General features: G+C 38.7%; 2 protein-coding genes and 1 long non-coding RNA gene across 10 annotated transcripts; 1 reads left to right on the forward strand and 2 right to left on the reverse strand.

The window, feature by feature from the left end:
- The first annotated feature begins 1,032 nt into the window (after nt 1-1,032).
- LOC122654736 (senescence-associated carboxylesterase 101-like) lies at nt 1,033-9,689 on the forward strand. 7 transcript variants are annotated; one of them, XM_043848962.1, is made up of 5 exons: nt 1,033-1,068; nt 1,142-1,475; nt 3,361-3,900; nt 3,983-3,989; nt 8,868-9,689. In XM_043848962.1, exons 1-5 carry the CDS (start codon nt 1,040-1,042, stop codon nt 9,668-9,670), a joined length of 1,713 nt encoding a protein of 570 aa, XP_043704897.1. In that variant the 5' UTR covers nt 1,033-1,039; the 3' UTR covers nt 9,671-9,689. The 7 variants fall into 7 exon arrangements, with proteins under 7 accessions (XP_043704897.1, XP_043704901.1, XP_043704894.1 ...); XM_043848966.1 differs by lacking the exon at nt 3,983-3,989 and adding an exon at nt 3,995-4,477 and having other exon boundaries at nt 9,368-9,689; XM_043848959.1 differs by lacking the exons at nt 3,361-3,900; nt 3,983-3,989 and adding exons at nt 6,732-6,853; nt 8,243-8,791 and having other exon boundaries at nt 1,142-1,356; nt 8,861-9,689.
- LOC122654741 lies at nt 4,669-9,734 on the reverse strand. The gene is made up of 2 exons (XR_006331960.1): nt 9,634-9,734; nt 4,669-4,743 (listed from the first exon to the last, which is right to left on the reverse strand). It is a non-coding gene; the product is annotated as an uncharacterized LOC122654741 (long non-coding RNA).
- Nucleotides 9,735-9,986: 252 nt separating this feature from the next.
- On the reverse strand, nt 9,987-17,181 carry LOC122654735 (alpha-mannosidase I MNS5). Of its 2 annotated transcripts, XM_043848957.1 has the most exons (15): nt 16,929-17,181; nt 16,261-16,303; nt 16,107-16,172; nt 15,943-16,004; nt 15,167-15,266; nt 14,835-15,017; nt 14,298-14,346; nt 14,036-14,215; nt 13,742-13,862; nt 13,093-13,174; nt 12,607-12,692; nt 12,339-12,439; nt 10,986-11,127; nt 10,730-10,880; nt 9,987-10,294 (listed from the first exon to the last, which is right to left on the reverse strand). In XM_043848957.1, exons 1-15 carry the CDS (start codon nt 17,078-17,080, stop codon nt 10,058-10,060), a joined length of 1,755 nt encoding a protein of 584 aa, XP_043704892.1. In that variant the 5' UTR covers nt 17,081-17,181; the 3' UTR covers nt 9,987-10,057. The 2 variants fall into 2 exon arrangements, with proteins under 2 accessions (XP_043704892.1, XP_043704893.1); XM_043848958.1 differs by lacking the exon at nt 16,261-16,303.
- Nucleotides 17,182-19,667: the final 2,486 nt, after the last annotated feature.

Below are 19,667 nucleotides of genomic sequence, written 5' to 3' on the forward strand. Positions count from 1 at the left end.
ACCTTCGGGTATATTTGTCTACAAAATTTTAGCCTTATTGAATGTAATATAATATTTATGAACCCAGTGAAGCTTTTCAGTCAATAATGTATTGAGATCGAGTTTTACTAGACCAGAACCAAAAATCCACTAATGGACTATTGCAACTACCAGTTTGCTTTTCTTGTTACTGTCCTATTCATGGCTGTTCACTACGAGGAAATAGCAGAGTTTTCTTGTACCATTTGACCGAAGAAATTAAGGTCCATCTTGAAATTGCTGTGTATGAATGGTGAAGATGCACCTGCACCTGCACCTTCAACATTATGAAATCAAGGAAAGTTGTTGTAACAATAATACAATAGGCAATAGATATAGAAGACTTATATGTACGTAGAAATGTACAACATCGAAGTATAATCTCCTGTTGTATTGAGGAAGATGATAGTTGAGTTGAGAGTCGTATCAGAACGATACTTTCTTAATTGAGGTCTTTAACGCCTCAAAATATGTAAACTATATTGAAAATGCGTTTATATCTCCAAGATAAAACAACTCCCTAATCGCATAAAATGTCCCATAGTCGTCTACTGAATATATAGATCACGCAAAATCCATATGGATGTATTTATACATATAAATACATGTCCATACATATACCAATATACCTGTACGTATGGGTGTGATCGACTTTTAATCTTACAATCAAATACAATCCAACAAAAGTCATCCCATAATTCTTTTTACTTCTTAATTAGTAGTGGTCCAGTATAAGGAAAGTTCCATTTCTAATTTTCTTTCTGAGAAGGAAGCAACGCTGCAATTGTAACCTTAGTACCAAGTGGCCTGGATATATATACCTCGAAGACTTTGACTTCTTCACAGAGATGCTTTTACCTCCACCAGAAGGAACAAAAGCAACCTCCTCCTCGTCGCCTTCTCTCTTTGCAGTCTCACTGATCAAATACATCATTTCGGCACTCCTCCAGCCGTACCTGCTCTTCCTTCTTCTTCTTCTTCTACTTCTTCTACTTCTGAGATCGATCAAAGAGATAGAGAGATGAGTCCTCAACCCAACCAGGAGAAAATGTAAGTGTTCTTTCTTTCTATTTTCGCCTAATCTTACCTCATTATTAACCCCATTTTCACTCTTCCTACACAGGTTCAGCTGTGGACTTGAATTAGCAGATGTGGTGTTGAATTCTGATCTTCTCCAGCGCTCGTTGAAAGCAATTCAAAAACTAAACGATGATCCTACGAAGAAGAACATAAGAGCCTCGTCTTGTGCATACAAAGCCTACAATGATGATCAAAACAAGTGCGAAATTATAGCTTTTGGCTGCGAATTTGAAAGAGTATCATCAGTCCTGTCCCCGACTACGGAATTGTGCCCCCCTGAGTTCAAGTTCCTTCAAACTAGAGATAACACGTTTTCTATCAACGAAGTAGCCATTACACTCTTCCGCTCCCTCCTTCAAGATCTGGACCTCTTCCAGGTACCTCTCTCTCTACTTCAAGATCTATCTGGACTGGATTGTGGGTTTCAGGCTTGAGAGGTCGATTCTAGGATTTTGGGTACCAATTCCTGAGAATTTCGACCTAATTCCAAGTTTAAAATCCTTATTATGTTCTCCCGTGGAAACACCCACCCTGCCACAGTACAACACAATTGGGAGTCTGGATCCTCTCCAGCGCGCCAGTGGTGCAGAACACATCGGATGGCTGGAGCTGTTTGACACGCAGCCCAAGGACAGCTCTAGCCGTCCGATGCCCGTTGCACTCACTGGCGTGTTGGAGAGGATTTTTTTTTTGTAAATAAATGCTTTTGGTGTTGTGTTCACTTGCGTACACTTTTAATCTAGGGGTGCTGTTCTCTGTGCCACAGCGCAGCTTGCATCCAAGCACATGGGGATGGGCGCAATGACCACCCTGCCCCATGCACAGGCTACCCATTGCTGCAGCACAGAGAACATTCTCCCTTTAATCTATTATCCAAATTGGGGCTCCAGCAATGTTTCAAGAATTGAGAACGAATCATCGGCCTATTAGGAGGCCGATCCTGATTTCGATCTATTCATATTGGAATCCGCCAAGGCCGATCAGAATCAGTTGATCCATACTGAATTTTTAGGGTTTAGGGTATCGGGATTCCAGTTCCGTCTTTTAAATTCTGGGCTTCTTCCCAATTCAGCTCGTCCCAAGGATCATACAGCTTAACATAGAGAGCGATAAATGTATATATACACCCTGAAATGAAGAATGCTGCTTGTAATTTAATGCCATATTTCTTGTCTTTACGGAGCGAATTAAGGTGCCTCTTTTCACTCCACACACGTCCCCTCTCTCCTCTTGTAGCCCATTGTGGCACTGTGTACTCTGTTAGGGATGCAACAGCCAAGGGTCTCCAAGGCAGCCCAAGTTTAGCCAAGTTCAAGGTTAGGTTGAGATATTTCAGTTCAAACCTACTCCTGTCAAGCTCAAGGTGGATCAAGATTTGCCCTAATTGATCGTTAGGCTATCTGGTTACCTTAGTAATAACCAAATTTTAGAAAAAAATTTATTATTGGAAAGCCCAAGAAGAGTTGAACGTCATTACCTCTTAATTGAAAAGTGTTGGTCCTCATTACCAAAAAAAGAAAAGTGTTGGTCCTAGCAAACTATATGGGGCCAGATTAGGCCAGGCTAGGGTGCAAGTTTAGCTTGGTGAATCTGAGCCCGGCAGGGCCTACGCTGGGCTAGGGTTGAGATTTCTAGGGTCAGGTTGAACTTGGGTTGAACCCGAGCCGACCTGTGTATAAATATATAATCTACGATCATACATACAGAAAAAATAAAAAAACTAACCGGGCCTTGGCTAGCTTGAAATGACAAAAAACATGGTCTGTTAGGGTCAATCAAGGTCGGATTGGGTTTGGTTAAGCCTCAAAAGATTGGACCTGGATTGCAATTCCCAGCCTGACCTTGGACTGGGTTGAGCTAAGGGGACCTAGGATTGGGTTTAGGTTTTAAAAAACCCGTTCCTATTCGACCCAATTGCATCCTTAGGCCGACCGTTCTCAATCCAAGGTTTAACCCCAGCCCCAGCCCTAGCCCTGACCTAGGGATCTAAACTTTATCTGGCCCTGTGAGCTGAATATTCCAGCTCAAACCTGCCAAAATCGCAGTTTAAAACCAAATCAAATCCAACAGAAAAAAAAATTCAATTCTATTTCTAATGGACGAACCAGGGGAGGTGGTCTCTTAGGATTCGTATACAGAACCACATGCTCGGGGAAGACAGAGAGAGAGAGGAGGGATATGTATATAATTTTTCGAACATTTTGATATTGTTTAGCAAAATTTTGACAAACTGTACTGATTGAATTTTTCTCTATAATACAGCGATTGAAGAACCCATCGAAGCTACTGATTGTAACTGGACACTCTTTAGGAGGATGGGTTGCGTCGCTTTTCTGCTTATGGCTGCTTGAGAACATCAATCAATCAAACCGTAACATTCCTATATGCATCACCTTCGGATCTCCACTTGTCGGCGACGATGGCCTCCGCAAATCCATTCACAATCGCTCTGGATGGAATCCTCGGTTCCTGCACATCGTCTCCGACAGCGACCTCATCCCTCGTACCTTCCTCTCATCCACCACCAACAATACCAAAAACAGTTACAAGCCTTTCGGCACATTCCTCATGTGTTCTCCATCTGGTTCTTCTTGTTTCAATGACTCTGATTCAGTCCTCAGTCTGTTGGCGGTTACGGGTTGCTCTGAGTTGCTCAGCCTCATGGATTATAGGAAGCTATTGGAAGACCTCACCAATCAGATATTTGTCACCAAAGGAGATTCGCAGTTACACGAATTGAGAGATCCACTTCGAGCAGGATTAATTCTTCAACTGGATGCAATTGGAGATAAAAGAATGCAGGTACAGATTAACTAATTTATGCTCCATTGCGATCCAATTCGTAATCAAGAATGCATTCTCCAGCTCTGATTTTTCTTGGCAGGAGGACACAGAGGAGGAAGACACATTGATTTCAGCCATGGAGAAACGAGAAAGAACGAGTTACGACAAGCACAAGAATGCAATCTCCAACTCTGAAAAGAAACTGAATGATGTGAAGACAGACATGGCTAATCTCGAATGGTACAAGAAGATCTGCTCGACTAAGGTGAAAATCGGCTATTATGACTGCTATAAGATGAAGCATTGGGAAATGGACATAAAAGCCGTAGTGTTCAAGAAAAAACTCACCAAATACTGGAAAGATGTGGTAGACGATGCAGAGAGGAAAGTTGTTCCCTTGGGTACACGACTGCTCGGTGGAGGAACAAACTATAGGAGAATGGTTGAACCCCTTGATATCGCTGTCTATTATAAGGAAGGCAATAGAAATTACCGCACTCAAGGGCGGTCTAGGCATTTTAAATTGTTACAGACATGGCTGGAAGAGGAGGAGAGAGTTGCAGGGCATAAGAGGAACTCGAACACAAGGGAGAAGGCTGCCAATTTAACAGAGGATTCTTGTTTTTGGGCAGATGTGGAGGAAGCTGTGATTTTGACCAAATCACTGAAGAATGGAGAAGCTCTTCGAGGGCCTGGAGAATCACCCATAGAAAAGCTAAAGAAATTTGAAGATTATGTGATGGGATTGATAAATAACTTGGCAGTGTCTCCTGAAATTTTCTTGGAGGAGAGTACCTTCATGCAATGGTGGAACGAGTATGAGAAAATTCCTGAACGTACTCATAGATCCTCGCTAGCTAACTACATGGAGAACAAACTTTACCAAAACTATAAGTAATTATCCAACAGGTTTTCCACTGTCACCAGTACTATAACCCTTCATATAAGTTAGCAAGGCTATGTTCTTTCTTTCTTCTTCGTCTGTATTTTCCCTGGTATCAGCAATTTATATAACGCTTGTGTTAATTTCATGTTAGATTACAAAACCATTGGCACATTCCAACTGTAGTGAAATTTGAATCCCAAATGAGTTTAAAAGTGCTTATCTATATAGTTGTACTGTAACACACTCATAGAAGGAGAGTGTAACAACCTCTTCACTTACTTTCTGGTTTCTACAACACGGCCGTAGGAGATGTGGGTTGAATCGTGCCAAATAGACACTCTCCTTAATGTTGTAGATGTCCCCTATTAATGTAATTTGGGTTATTGCAAATCAACCTCTAAGATAAAATAAATCCTACTTAAGATTTGCACTCTCTGACTAGGCCACTTAGAGACACCAAGAATCGTATTCAATTGGGCATAAACAAACCAATGTGTAGAGAAAACAAAGATTGGACCGTCTCCGGAACTATTAGAGAAATGAGCTTAAACTCCCCTCTACATATAGGAAACAAAGAGATACCACCAAAGGTTGTCTCCAACAAATATTGTCTAAACACCATGTCTTTTCCACAAAACATATTTGTTGGTCCATTCAAACATGTTTTCCAATAAGCATTAGTCACACTTATTGGTCACTTAAGTGTGAATTCATGGTGCGTGAGGAATGGACAAGGAATATTACCTATTATTCCATTTGGTTCCTTTTGCAAATTGACACATGTGACACACCATTAAATGCTCTACATCCCTTTGAAAATGTGGCTAATATAGTAGCAAGGTTGTTGGAACAAAGGGTTGAGACCGGACAAGGATTTGGGTCACAATACTAAAGAATCAGCCATCAAGATTAGGGTATAGTACCCACAAATAAAATATAAAAATTATTGAAGATATATGTCATTATAGGTTCCCTTTGCCTTGGGTCAAGGTCAATTATATATATATATATTGACAAAAAGAAGACTTATCTAATTCATTTCCTTTTCTTTGTCAGATGGAACGAAAGTTCCATTTCTAATTTTCTTTCAAGGGAAGCAACGCTGCAATTGTTGGTGTTACCTTGACCCAGGGGCAAACCAAAGGGAACCAACCAACCTACAATGGACATTCTATTTTATTTGTTGGATTGTCATCCCATACTTCATTTGGTTTTCCCATGTTAGTGGAAAGAAAGTTCCATTTTCTTTCTAAATTTTCTTCCTATTATTTAACGGGTGTAAGCCATTAGCGTAATGGAAGGGGGATAGAATGATAGGTATCTAGATCTAGTAGGCCCCACCAACCTCGAAGAATTTGCTTCTCAGAGATCCTTTAAGCCTTTAATTACTCCATTGGAGGGAACAAGGAAACCTCCTCGTCGTCCGCATTTCTCTGCAGTCGTCGTGTTCAATAGACATTATAAATAGATATCCGCAGTTCACTCAATCATTCATCTTATTCGCTTCTACTACTTCTTCTTCTTCTTAGATCGATCAAATATATAGAGAGATGAGTCATCAATCCAATCAGGAGAAGGTGTAAGTGTTCTTTCTTTCTCTTCAATTCCGCCTAATATTACCGCATTATAATCACTGAGAGACGACTTAAATGAGAGATCTAGGGTAGCGTTCTTCGTTAGTTGCAGGTTTTATCATTTTTTTTTGTTAATTAAATCCATCGACTCTTCCTACACAGGCTCAGCTTTGGACTTGAATTAGCGAGTGTGGTGTTAACTTCTGATCTCCTCCAGCGTTCGTTGACAGCCATTCAAAAGCTAAACGATGATCCAACGAAGAAGAACATTAGGGCTTCGTCGTTACCATTCTCTCTGGCATACAAAGCCTACGATGATGATCAAAACAAGTTCGAAATTATAGCTTTTGGTTGCGAAATCGAAAGAGTATCATCAGTCCTGTCCCCGGCTTTGGAACAATTTCCCCCTGAGTTCAATTTCCTTCAAATTGATGAACATAGCCCATCCTCTATCAACGAAGAAGCCATAGCACTCTTCCGTTCCCTCCTTCAAGATCTTGACCTCTTTCAGGTATCCCTCTCTCTCCAATTTGGATCCTCTACGGCCAGGCAGCCGACGGGCCATTGTGCGGCCTCACACAGGCATGGCATGGACCTCACCCGGGCAGATGTTGGGGCTGTGGGTAGGGTGATCATTTTGCCATGCCTGTGTCTGGGCCGGCTGAAATCCTCTCTATGTGTGTGGTGGGAACGCCCAGGCTGCCCCATCACAAAGTGATTGGAATGGAATAAGCGCTTTTGATTTTGGGCCCACTTATGAAGTCCATAAAAATGGAATTTTAGGGCTAGAGGATATTTTTGTGAATTTAGCTTGTCTCTGGGGAGGCATGCACCCAGGGTGCTATCAGGGGGCATCCAGTGGTTGAGTTGTGCCGCACGCATCTTGGCGCATGCCTAGGGATATGTGCGGCACAACCCAACGGTTGGCAACGCCTTGGGCGTTCCCTGCTCCCTGGAGATGATCCTGATCCTATTTTTGCCCCACTTATCCGTTTTGAGAACCTTTTTTTAATCTTGAATTAAATAATTTTTGGAAATAAAACAACGTTGAATTAAAAGAAAAGGGGGCAGTTTTCATGCACGGCCGAGTAAACATGCACGATGGTATCCCCTCTTATAATCTGTCACCACTTTTTTATTTTTTCTTGGATAAGTCTTAATTCATCACTTTGGCGGCAAGAAATTGTTCTCTTTGTTAATTAATGAAGGAGGGCTGCCCATCATATTTAACACTTCAAGTTTATTCTGAACTAAATTAGAAGTCTTTGTGAGTCTCTGAAAGAAATTAAAGGATGGAACAAAACAAAATAGAGATTTTTTTTAATATTTAGGTACATAAAATATTTGTTTGCTTATGGAGATATTTGGTTATTTCTGTTTATGGATGTATATTTGATTATCTATATATTTAGGAATGAATTTGATTATTTGTATACATAGGAATGGATATTTGGTTCTTTATATGCTCTGGTAAAAAAATTTTGAAATTTTTTTTTTTTTTTTTTTTTTGGGTGAAAACAAATTAGGAACTGTAATTAGTCCACCTATTGTTAAATTCATTCCTAAATAATAGGTGGAACCAATATGATAGTGCCTGGAAGGCTGGAACCAATTAGGAACTGGAACTAGTCCACGTATTATTAAATGGTTCTGGTTCTAAGGTTTAGAACCATTAGATTATTGGGCCGGTTCTGATTTGACCCCATAAGACCGGAATCGATTAGGAACTGAAGCGATTGCTCAAAACTGGACTGATTTACACCCTAAAACACCCACCACCCTCGTGTATTTAAGGGTGTCAATGGTTCAGTTATGTACAAACCGAAATCGAATCGAATCAGTTCGTTTTAATTGGTTCTGACTCAAATTTATTTTATTTTTTGCAAAAAAAATAATGCAGCGATTGAAGAACCCATCGAGGCCACTGATTGTAACGGGACACTCTCTAGGAGGATGGGTTGCGTCTCTCTTCTGCTTATGGCTACTTGACAACATCCATCAATCAAACCGTAACATTCCCATCTGCATCACTTTCGGATCTCCACTCGTCGGTGACGATGGTCTCCGTAAAGCCATTAACAATCGCTCTGGATGGAATCCTCGGTTCCTGCATGTCGTTTCCGATGGAGACCTCATCCCTCGTACTTTCCTCTCATCCACCATCACCACCAACAATAACAAAAACAGTTACAGGCCTTTTGGTACATTCCTCATGTGTTCTTCATCGGGTTCTGCTTGTTTTGATGATCCTGATTCAGTCCTCAGTTTGCTGAAAGCTACAGGTTGGTCTCAATTGCCCAGCCTCATGGATTATAAGAAGCTATTAGATCACCTCACTCATCAGATCATTGTCTCCAATGGACCTTCACAGCTAGGCGAATTGAGAGGCGATCCACTTCAAGCCGGAATAATTCTTCAACTGGATGCAATTGGAGATAAAAGAAAGCAGGTAACGCATACCCTATCATATCTCGAAATCTTAATTCTTGATTATGTTGATTTCTCTTACTCTTGACAGATGATCCAGGAGGAAGACACTTTGATTACAGCTATGGAGAAACGAGAAAGAATGAGTTACCACGAGCAGAAGAAGCGCATCTCCGAGTCTGAAAAGAAACTGAATGACGTGAAGATGAACATGGCTCATCTCGAATGGTACAAGAAGATCTCCTCAACTAAGGTGTCTCTCGGCTATTATGACTGCTACAAGAACAAACCGTTCGAAAGGGATATAAAAGCTGTATTGTTCAAGGCACGACTAACCAAATACTGGGAAGATGTGGTAGACGAAGCAGAGAGGAAACCCCGGAAGCCAGGGTTTGCTCCGATGGGGACACGCCTGCTCTTCGGAGGAACAAACTATAGGAGAATGGTTGAACCCCTTGATATCGCTGAGTATTATAAGCAAGGCAAGAGAAATTACCGCACTCAAGGACGGCCTAAGCATTATAAATTGTTGCAGACATGGCAGGAAGAGGAGGAGAGAGCTGCGGCGCACAAGAGGAAGTCAAGCACGAGGGACAAGGCTGCCACTTTAACAGAGGATTCTTGCTTTTGGGCAGACGTGGAGGAAGCCATGATTTTGACCAAATCACTGAAGAATGGAGAAGCTGTTGGGGGGCCTGAAGAATCACCCATAGAACAGCTACAGGAATTTGAGGATTATGTTATGAGATTGATAGATAACTTGGCAGTTACCCCCGAGATTTTCTTGAAGGAGAGTACCTTCACGCTATGGTGGAACGAATACAAGAATATTCCTCAACGTAATCGTAGATCCTTGTTAGCTACCTTCATGGAGAATGAACGTTATCAAAAGTATATCTAATCATCCAGCAGGTGTTCCACTCTCAACATTACTAGTAACCTCTTAATGTAGAACTTCCGTAGACAAGTTTTACAATGTTCCAGAAGATAGTCCTTAAGTAAGCAAGCATCTGTTCTTTCTTTCTTCTTCCTCTGTATTTCCTTGCTCATCGAGTTGGTGTCACTTTTAATTAAATCCAAGCAATTTGTGTAACGCTTATGTTAATTTAATTTCATGTCATTTTACAAAACTACAAAACCATTGGTACAATCCACCCCAACACCCCCCCCCCCCAAAAAAAAAAAAAAACCCTCTGGCATGGTAATCTTGTAGATCCATGGGGGGTTTGCATTTTGTCATGAAAAGAATGATTTGTTACACTGGACGTTCAAAATGATCAGCAGAGGATCAAATTACATAGAGCCATAGCCCACAGTATCCAGCTATGCTGCATGACCTTTGCCTGCAACTAATTGATTCGACTCCACATTCGACATCACTCATACACCTGTGGTCTGCACGAGAATCAGGGACATGGCATATACTCTCAACACCATGAACATAATTTCCTCTTCTTGGGGAAAGAATATCAGCTGGACAGATTTGCAAAGACATTGCACTTGCACGTTTTCCTTGTTTTTCATTCTGCACAAGAAAGATTATTCATTTTCTTTTCTTTATAATTGATGCTTCTAGTAGAGGATCTGACTCAGAACAGGTTTTACTAAAGTGAAAAGAGAGATATGACCAAAGTGGACACTTGGCTGGTTTATTAATGAACAAACCAAAATTATAGTGAACAAGAAACATATCATATAGCCCTGTTAGTATGTTAATAACTAATGTGCCACATCAATAGCAGCTTCTGAATTTGGGAATGTGTTATCGTGAGAAGACATAGAATGCCATTATTCACATATCCAGCAGCAGGCCCTCAGATGGTATAATAAATAACATTATGCTATGTCATTGTTGCTTGCTAAATGTCTCCCAAAGAAATTTGACATAACTCTAATAGAATTCCTACAAATCATGGAAAATGTTCCTAAAATATCTGCAGAGAAGGGTAGATAGAATTACCTTGATGCAAGTCCAGTTAGTTGGAGTGTAGATCTCTGGAAGTTTCTCATGCCAATCACTTCTCACTGGAAGAGGGTGACCCTCAGTTGTAAAGATGAAATTTTTATTGACCAAAAATGAATCGTCAAAGAGAAGATAGAGATACTTGCACCTATAGGGGAAAAAATAAGTGCATTTATAAAGCACTATAAGTGACAAGGTAACCATTATCATTGACATGGTATTATAATTGCAGAGAGAATATGGAATTGCTTACGTTTCAGCAAGAAAAAAGCTATGCTGATGATCTTCCAGTTGCATTGTTGTCACATCCTTGATGCTTGCAAACCCACCTTCTACTTTGGTGTATATATTGAGAGAGTTCACAATTGATTCACCCACTTCTATGTACCAAGGATCTGACAATGTCAAATATAGTAATGATAAATAAATGAGCAATAAGACAGCATTGGCTACACCTTTTTCTTTTTAAGTGTGTTTTATTGCTTTTAAACCAGAAAAAGGTTTCCATCTAGAAGACGGTGTCTCCCCCCCCCCCCCCCCAAAAAAATAAAAAGAAGTGAAAAAGACACTTTATTAACAAATTGTACCGTGTGATTCAACACAAATCCCCCAAACCCCATTTCTCTTTCTGATTCTACCCACATCCCTGTCAAGGATCAAGAGAGTTTTTTTGTTCACAGGGATCAAATCGTTGCGGTCTCACAACCACTAGTACATATCACTGCTGCAACATCATTGACTAAAAACACATTTGGTCTCATCATTTGCAGCTCAACCAAGACTTCCATAACATGCAACATTGAAGAAATAATAAAATACACACATCTATGCTTCCCATTTTGCCAAATTTTTTAATTCATTTCACAAAGCCACTTAGTGATTTTTCCATGGGGGTATGCTGGAGCTACTAGCAAGGTCACATGACAACAGCATACTTGGATATGTACAGCAAGATGGAACAACCTCTTGACAAAGACATCGTTTTGACAGAGAGATTCCAATTCCTGGTTATAGACACTGTGTAAAAAGCATAGTCTGGAAACTATCTATGCCTCTCTCTTCTATTCATTTATGTTTCTCAGATCTTGATACTTGATGGCACAGGGTTAGGTTCCACTGCTGTGATCATTCACACTATTCCACAAAGATAAAATACCCCAATTTCCTAGAGTTCAATAATCATAGATGCAGAGCCTTATTTTTCTATATCAGCAAGAGAGAAAATTCCAAAAAAAGTGAGTTTTTCATGATATGTCAAAGCTGTGGCAGCAGAAATCAGGTCTATTTCATAAATGACCGTTTACTAAAAAAATTGAGACACATGATACTCTGCCTCACTGAATCATGACATAGCAATTGCATCGTCAGCAGTCAATCAATCCCATAATCAGGCTGGAGTTGGTTTTGTCCAATCCAAATTTCAAGTAAGCTGATAGAAGCCACTGAGTGACAATGGGAAGCATTTCATTCTCAAGGCATTTTCCTATGGGATGAAAAAGCGTTCTATTTTCCTTCTAATACCACATTATTCTTTAACTGATCAAAGAAAGGTCTGTTTTCATTCATCACACACACAGATAGAGAGAGAGAGCACTAAGAATCACACCTTTGGTTGCTCGGTAAAGGTATAGTGTGGATTCTGCTAATTCAGGCCGCAAAGGATAATATTTTTCTGTAGGATGCAACATCTCACGGTCCAGCAGGTATCTGTTAATTGTACTCTTTCAATTAGACAAACAAATTGACTTCCACAATATAAATGCTGATGAACTGTGTAAAAGCAAACAAATTCTAGAAGCAGCGGACAATAAAATAATGTCATGCTTGTTTATAATCATTTTAAACATTCAATTCTAAAGAAGACCCACTCATACCTTTCTGGTAGCACACCAAACCTCTCCCACACATGAAAAAACTCACGATGTGATGAATTAGCAGCTGCAAGATCTCCAACAAGAACCTGATTACGATAATTTAAAGATCATGAATGTGGTTTTAACAGCAAACCTCTGAGCGAAAGTTATAATGTCATCTAACTGTTGCCTTATAGATCAGTAAATACTAGCAGCAGTCAGCTTTCGGCCTCATAATGTTTTAGAATCAGTTTTAATAATATCAGTTTCAAAAAAAAAATCACGATATATCTTACTATTATAGTAATATAAGAAAAAGAGCAAAATTTACAAAAAAAAAAAAAATCCCATTGTTAGAGAGTCATCATTAACTGTCACAATGGTGGCAGTCAAGTTCGACCACCATATACTCCTGTTATTTCATTATTCTAAAACTACAATGAAGAACATTCTTGCTGTAGTTTTCCAGCAATCACCATGAAATAAGTAGGGTGTTCAATAACTTGCCTGTAGGCCAGGCCAGAAAGCCTGAAGGCTAGTAAGTTGCCAATAGGTTGCCTTCCCTGTCCTCATGTCAGCTTCATGATACCTGGAATGCATATCGTGTACTTAAATTACATCATATAACTTTTATAAGATAATAAAACTATGTAGCAGAAGGAGGAACTCTAAATAACACACAGGCATGCATAAACTTGTGTACCAGAGCTACTAGAGGTCAACAATGTATGAAAATTGTATGGGAGAATTACTGTAATTATATTGAGAAATTTCCCCACGTAATACTTTAATCTGCCTAAAGCTCTGCTTCTCCTACTTAAATAAAGTAAGTAAATGTGTGTTCTATTCATTATAATCATAGATTTTCAAAAGAGGTAAGTATTAGAGTGGAATATTTCCATTTTATGGTTATACTTTGCAGCTATTAAGTTTAGAGTATGTATCAACTTCCTGGTAAACTTTCTTTCCTTCTGGACTTGAAAAAAAAAGGGGATATATAGACATAACAACTTCCTTCTTTTTTTCTCTTCTTTTTTTTTTTTCCTTTTTTTTTTGTGGGGGGGGGGGGGGGGGGGGAAGCTTCATGCAAAAAAGCTAATGAGTAGAAAACAAAAGCCATCCACCTAAACTGGAAGAGATTTTTTTAGTGCAGTACCATGGTCCATGCCGGAAATATTTCTGTACAGCAAGATAAGCAGACTTGAACATGTCCCAAAACTCATCCTTTCCAAAAAGAATGTGGGCTTTGATTAGATATTCATAGAAAGAATCGACTCCTACAAGAGATTGGAAATTACCAGCGTGAGAAACTATGTACCTTTACCTGAAGTAATACGGTACAATATTTGAAAACACCACATCTCAACTCTAGCAAAAGTTTTATAAGAAATTGGATCCTACAAACCAACTAAATGAGCATAAAGGAGACAAATACAAGATAAGAATGTACCAGCTCCAATTCCAGATGAATACTCTAGCCATTCCCCAGTGACCACGTCCAGTGTTGTGCCTAGGAGATTCAAAGGACTTCGCATGCTCCATAGCTTACGAAGGGCACGCAAAGCTGCAGCTTCATATCTGGGGTCACCAGTTAATCGTGATAATGATCCCATTTCAAGGATGAGAGAACCTGAATACAGAAATGAAAAATCAGCAAATTTCAGGAGTTGGGCTCTAATTCACAGCTGCATAGTAAATTAAGAACTCCTTACCACACCCAGATGTGCTAGTCTCAGTAGTCTCATTCTCCATCAGTCCGTGCTGTCCATCACAGAATTTTGTATTGATGCGGATTCAGAAAATTCCTCTTATAAGCAAAACAGGCAATATTAATACTTTCCCAGAATGAAAATAATAGTTTACATGGCGCCTTGTGTAAGAGCAACTAAGTATGGTAATGTGTGAATGCAAGCATAAGTACTTCTGGTAGATGCATGATCTAGTACTTCTAATAGCAAGTTAGTTTACATTCTTGTAGTACTAAATGTGAAAGTCACAAGTTCTCTGTTTCATATAGTCTTTGGTGGTGATACCATCATACCATTAGCAGCTTAATCACTAATTGCCAAGTCTAGGACTTTAAACAATTCTACCTAGGCATCTAATAAGCTTACAAGGTGAATTAATAGCATTTTCTGTCATTCTGAGAGAGAGGAATTCAGTAAAAATACTGTCGGCAGCATTAACATTGAAGCCTAGACCTTTTAAAGAAGTATTCTCCCTTAACTAATGTATCATCATATAATTACCTTAAGATTGATCCATGCATATGGCAATCCAGTGGGAGTATCGAAAGCACATAGGAAACGTCTCCCTAGATCTTCAGCCAAATTAAGTAGCTGGTTCTTGTAAATTCCTTGATCCAACCCGTTAGTAGGATCAGTGGCAAGAATATGAGCAGATACAAGCCCTCCAAGAACTCTTATATTGCACTAGACAGTTGCAAGCAAGAGGGGGAAAAAAACATCAGAAAACTTCATATTTGAAATTTTGAGGATACATCAGAAATGCCCTTTCTTTACTGACAAACTTTACAAAGTAAGAATAATGTCATATTATTATGAAGCTTATAGTTAGATACCTCAAACAGATGTATCCTTGCATCAACATCAAAGGTAAGATTTTCAGAAAGCCAAATAACTGCCCTTTCAAATTCTGAGTAGTTACCCAGTATGACAAGACTGCAAAAAATTACTAAAAAAATAAAGAGTAGAAACTGCCAATCAAAACGATGATCAAACAATTTTGTATTAAAAAATTATGAAGATATTAGGAAATTATAAAATTACATCCTGTAGTTATTAGTCATTGTTAAACAGAAACTGATTGAGCAAATTGGTAGAATTACTAAATGTCGGCAGCAAAATTTATACAATGCATATAGAAATCAGGATTTTCTTTTCCTTTTTTTTTTTTTTTTTTTTGGGTGGGGGGGAGTGGGGACTTGTACACTGGAATTGGACCCTCCATCCCAAGTAGGGCTGTAAATGGATCAGATTCGGCTCAGATAGTGCTATATCCGCATCCGCATCCAATTAGCTATCGGACGGATTCGGATAGTGCTAAACGGATACGGATCGGATATTTTATCCGTTTACATGTAAATATAGCTTTTCGGATAGCTATAGCCTATCCGTATCCGCATCCGTTTTGCTTTCGGACGGATTTGGATAGTACTAAACGGATACGGAAACAGATTTCGGCTATTCATTTACACCCCTAATCCCAAGGTGTTGTCACCAATTGAGCCACTGGATCGACCCAAAAATGGTCAGACAAAATTAAACAATCAAATGGACCCACATAAATATTCTCAGGCACTAAATATTCAAAGCTATCTTAATAAATATATTATACCTGGACAATGACTCAATAAGTGTCAAGGCTGATCCATTGTAGTTTTGAGGTAGGTGTTCAAGCTGAAAATCAAACAAAAAGATGAATGAGGGGAAAGCTCTTTAATTTATAAACACCATATGTGTGGAAACAGTTGCTTAGTAGGTTTTTAAAATAATCCTTACATTCAAATTCCCAAGCTCACTAAGCGAGTCAGTGAAAGTCTTTGTAAGAGGTTTTAGCTCATCATGCTAAAAAAAATAGAATGTGCAGTCAATAGCTCATATATGAAAAGAAAAATTACTGACCTTCAATAGTTACTCTGGGGTTCAAACTTACTGGAAATGCATAAGTCATGTAGTTGTTGTAGGCATGATAAAACCTGAAGATGAAATAAAAAAAATTAAAAAAAAGCTTGTAAATAAAGTGGCATCCATCTTGGATTATCCAAACAAACAGATGTGGACTTCAATAAGATGATAGGTGTTCTTTAACAAAGTATAGGTCTTGAAGACACTTTACTCTTAGGGCACATATGAGAATTTGTTTTCGAATTTGGTCATGTTTACGGAGTGCATTTGGATTGCCTTCAAACAAACTCGGTGCTACTGAACTCCCAATCAAACTAGGAGTTACTGCTCTGGGATTATACAGTGTGCCAACCCTCCCCAACCCCACCCCCTCCTCCCCCTACACACCAAAAAAAAATAAAAGGAAAAAAGGAAACCAGAATTTCTCTGCTAACACCAAAAAAATTAAATCCAAAACAACGCATAACAGAATCATGAAGACCCATTAACAAAAAAACTCAGGAAAGTGGAAGAAAAACACAACAGCAAACATAAAATTGGGGAATACCACAACGAAAGGAGGAAAAAAGCATTTCCAATAAATCTAACATGGGCAAAGCATTAGCCAGAATAGAACATTAGAACCCATGAAATAGAGAAACCAAAACTCGTGAATTTCAATCCGGAAAATCAAAAGGAGTCAGCTGATTTACTTACATTTTCCGGACCTTCTCTCTCATAAATATTTTCTTTGCAGCTACACGGGGCTCGGCACCAGAAATGGCCGAGCTGAAGAAGAAGGTGGGAAAGATGACGAGAAAAAGAACAACCCATGTCCGGAGTCCGATTCTAGATTCGTTAGGCAGCATGTTTTTTATTGATTCAAAGCCAACAGATGAGATCCGATTCTCTCGATTCCGTGGGGTGAGAAGTATGAAGAACGAGAAGTAGATGAACTTGACTCATCAGATTAACATAAAACAGAGAGAGCTCGATCACGATCAAAAAAAGAGAAGGCAAGTAAATCCGAATCAGGACCAGATACGGTATCGTCGGTTCCGATCACAATCTTATTGGCGGACGGAATCGATCGGGCCAATTCTCCTATCGATTCACAAACGCCTATTAATTGATTCGAAAAAAGAATTTTCTACTTTTCAACCCAATTTTCTAGTTTTCTTCCAAATCGCTATACCTAGGGAAGTATAAGGCTGTTTGCCACATGTCACTATGTCAGTACATGAGTTATTTCCACGTGATTTTTTTTGGTAAGAAACTTCCATGTGATTTGGGACTAGGAAAACATCTCATTAGTATAATTTCAGTTTAAAATGAGTAGAAAAAATGAGTTGAGCTCATCTCCAAGGAGGTGTGTGCCCAGGTGCTGCCAGGGGACATCCAACAGTTGAACTGTGTCGCACACATCTCGGTGCACACCTAGGGATGTGTGCAGCACAGCCCAATGACTTGCAGCGCCCTGGCAATTCCCTGTTCCCTGGAGACGATCATGATCCAGAAAAAATAGCTAAAATTACAAAAGATTTCATTGTTGTATTTATATTCATCTCCATTAGATTGCGTTTTGGTAATTTTACGAAAACTTTAAATCACAGATGAACTAAAATTTGACCATTGAGATGTATGTAGGGACATCTATGATATGGACTAACCTATGTACTCTCAAGTGACAAATAGTGAAGCTTTATACAACATAATGATACCTTGAAAGACCAAAAAATTATTAAAGATTCAAAAATTATAAAATAATCATTTTAAAAAACCATACAAATTTATATATCAATATAAAAAATAAAAAATAAATAAACTATTATGGTGATAAATTATAATTAATAAACAAATGTTAAAATGGATTGGTTGAAACAAAGAATAAATTAAGCACTATGGCAAAAGGCTCTAATCATAGGATTTTTAGGTCATTTTTGGAAAAGGTTGTGTTACCTGATCATGTCACGGGCAAAATGGTCACCTACGGTTGGATTTAGGTTTAAGATGACAATTAGCTTTTATCATAGAATTTTTTTGTCGTTTTTGGAAAGGTTGTGTTACCCGATCATGCCAAGGGTTAAAAAAAAAAAAAAAAGATCATGCCAAGGGTGAAATGGTTATTTTTTGTCGTATGCTCTAGAGTCATTTTTTGAAAGATTGTGTTAGCAGTATGGTACCTGTCTCTTTTGTTTTCATAAATAACCCTCTTCACCCTTTAAATGATTGTAGGTGGAATAAACGTTGGTAGTGCAAGTGAATGTATATGCAAAGGAAATGAGGACCGGGTTATCCCTTTTTATTTACAGGCAAGGAAAATTTTCCTTCATCCATAGTGAAAGATTCACCCGCAAAATCTACCTTAATAATTACCTACCTTCTATATTCCTTTTTCCACCAGGGTTAAAAGGAAAATGGTTCATTAATATGGAATAGTGTGAATCAAGTTATCCCAAATTTGCAAAATCTAGGGTGCTGGAAAATAAAAGATGAAACCAAGTGCCCGCTTGATAACTTTACGGGTGTTTCTGTTCTGGTTATGTGTCGAAAAACAGCAAAACAATTTTTTCATGTTCTACGTTGAGAAACCGTTTTTGACCCGCTTGGTAAACCTGTTCTTGGAAACAAGCAAAACCCCTTTTTTTTTTTTTTTTTTTTTTTTTTTTTTTTTTTAATTAACAAAAGAAAATGTTTGGCACACTTTTCCAATTTTACAAAAGATCGTAGTGAACGAATATAAGAGTTTTTATCCGACACACTTTTCCAAATTTCAGCTAAGAAACGACAGAACATGTTGGACATATTCTATCAAAAATCTTCCAGGGAGCATAAATTTTGATTTACGTTTCCAAGAACAATCACAAAAAATACTTCATTATCAAACGATTTTTAGGTGCTTTTTCGTTGCTCTCGTTGCTCAGAACAGAAAAACACGAGAAACTGTTTCTCGTAAGGTTATCAAGCGGGCTAGTAAACATTTGGAATGACCTTTGACTCCGTTATGCTGAAGGATTTCACGCACCGATACAAACCACCCCAAATGCCCTAGTTCTAAGGCATGTGAACTGATTTAATTTAGCGAATTGAACCGAAATCTCATACACTCATTATTCCCTCAGTAGTCAGTACAGTAGAGCATATCCTCAAGATTCTTTTGGTTAGGAGTACATATCCTGAATTTTTGGATTTGCACTGTCACCAAAAATATTACCTTAACTATCAAAATGAGTTCTTTACCAAAAAAAAAAACCTATCAAAATGAGCGCAAAGTACTCATCACGGATTAATGTATAATGATATATGGAATTTTCTGTGGAAACTTAGGCAGTGATATATTTGCTTTTATCGCTGAGAATACAAAATCAACTTAGAATGCATACTACTCAAGACCATTGAGATCGCGTATAAAAATTTGGCAAATTGAATAAGAATTAGATTGGCATTTACTACTCG

The sequence above is a fragment of the Telopea speciosissima genome, chromosome 3 (genome assembly GCF_018873765.1).
Source record: "Telopea speciosissima isolate NSW1024214 ecotype Mountain lineage chromosome 3, Tspe_v1, whole genome shotgun sequence".
Classification (NCBI taxonomy): Eukaryota; Viridiplantae; Streptophyta; class Magnoliopsida; order Proteales; family Proteaceae; genus Telopea; species Telopea speciosissima.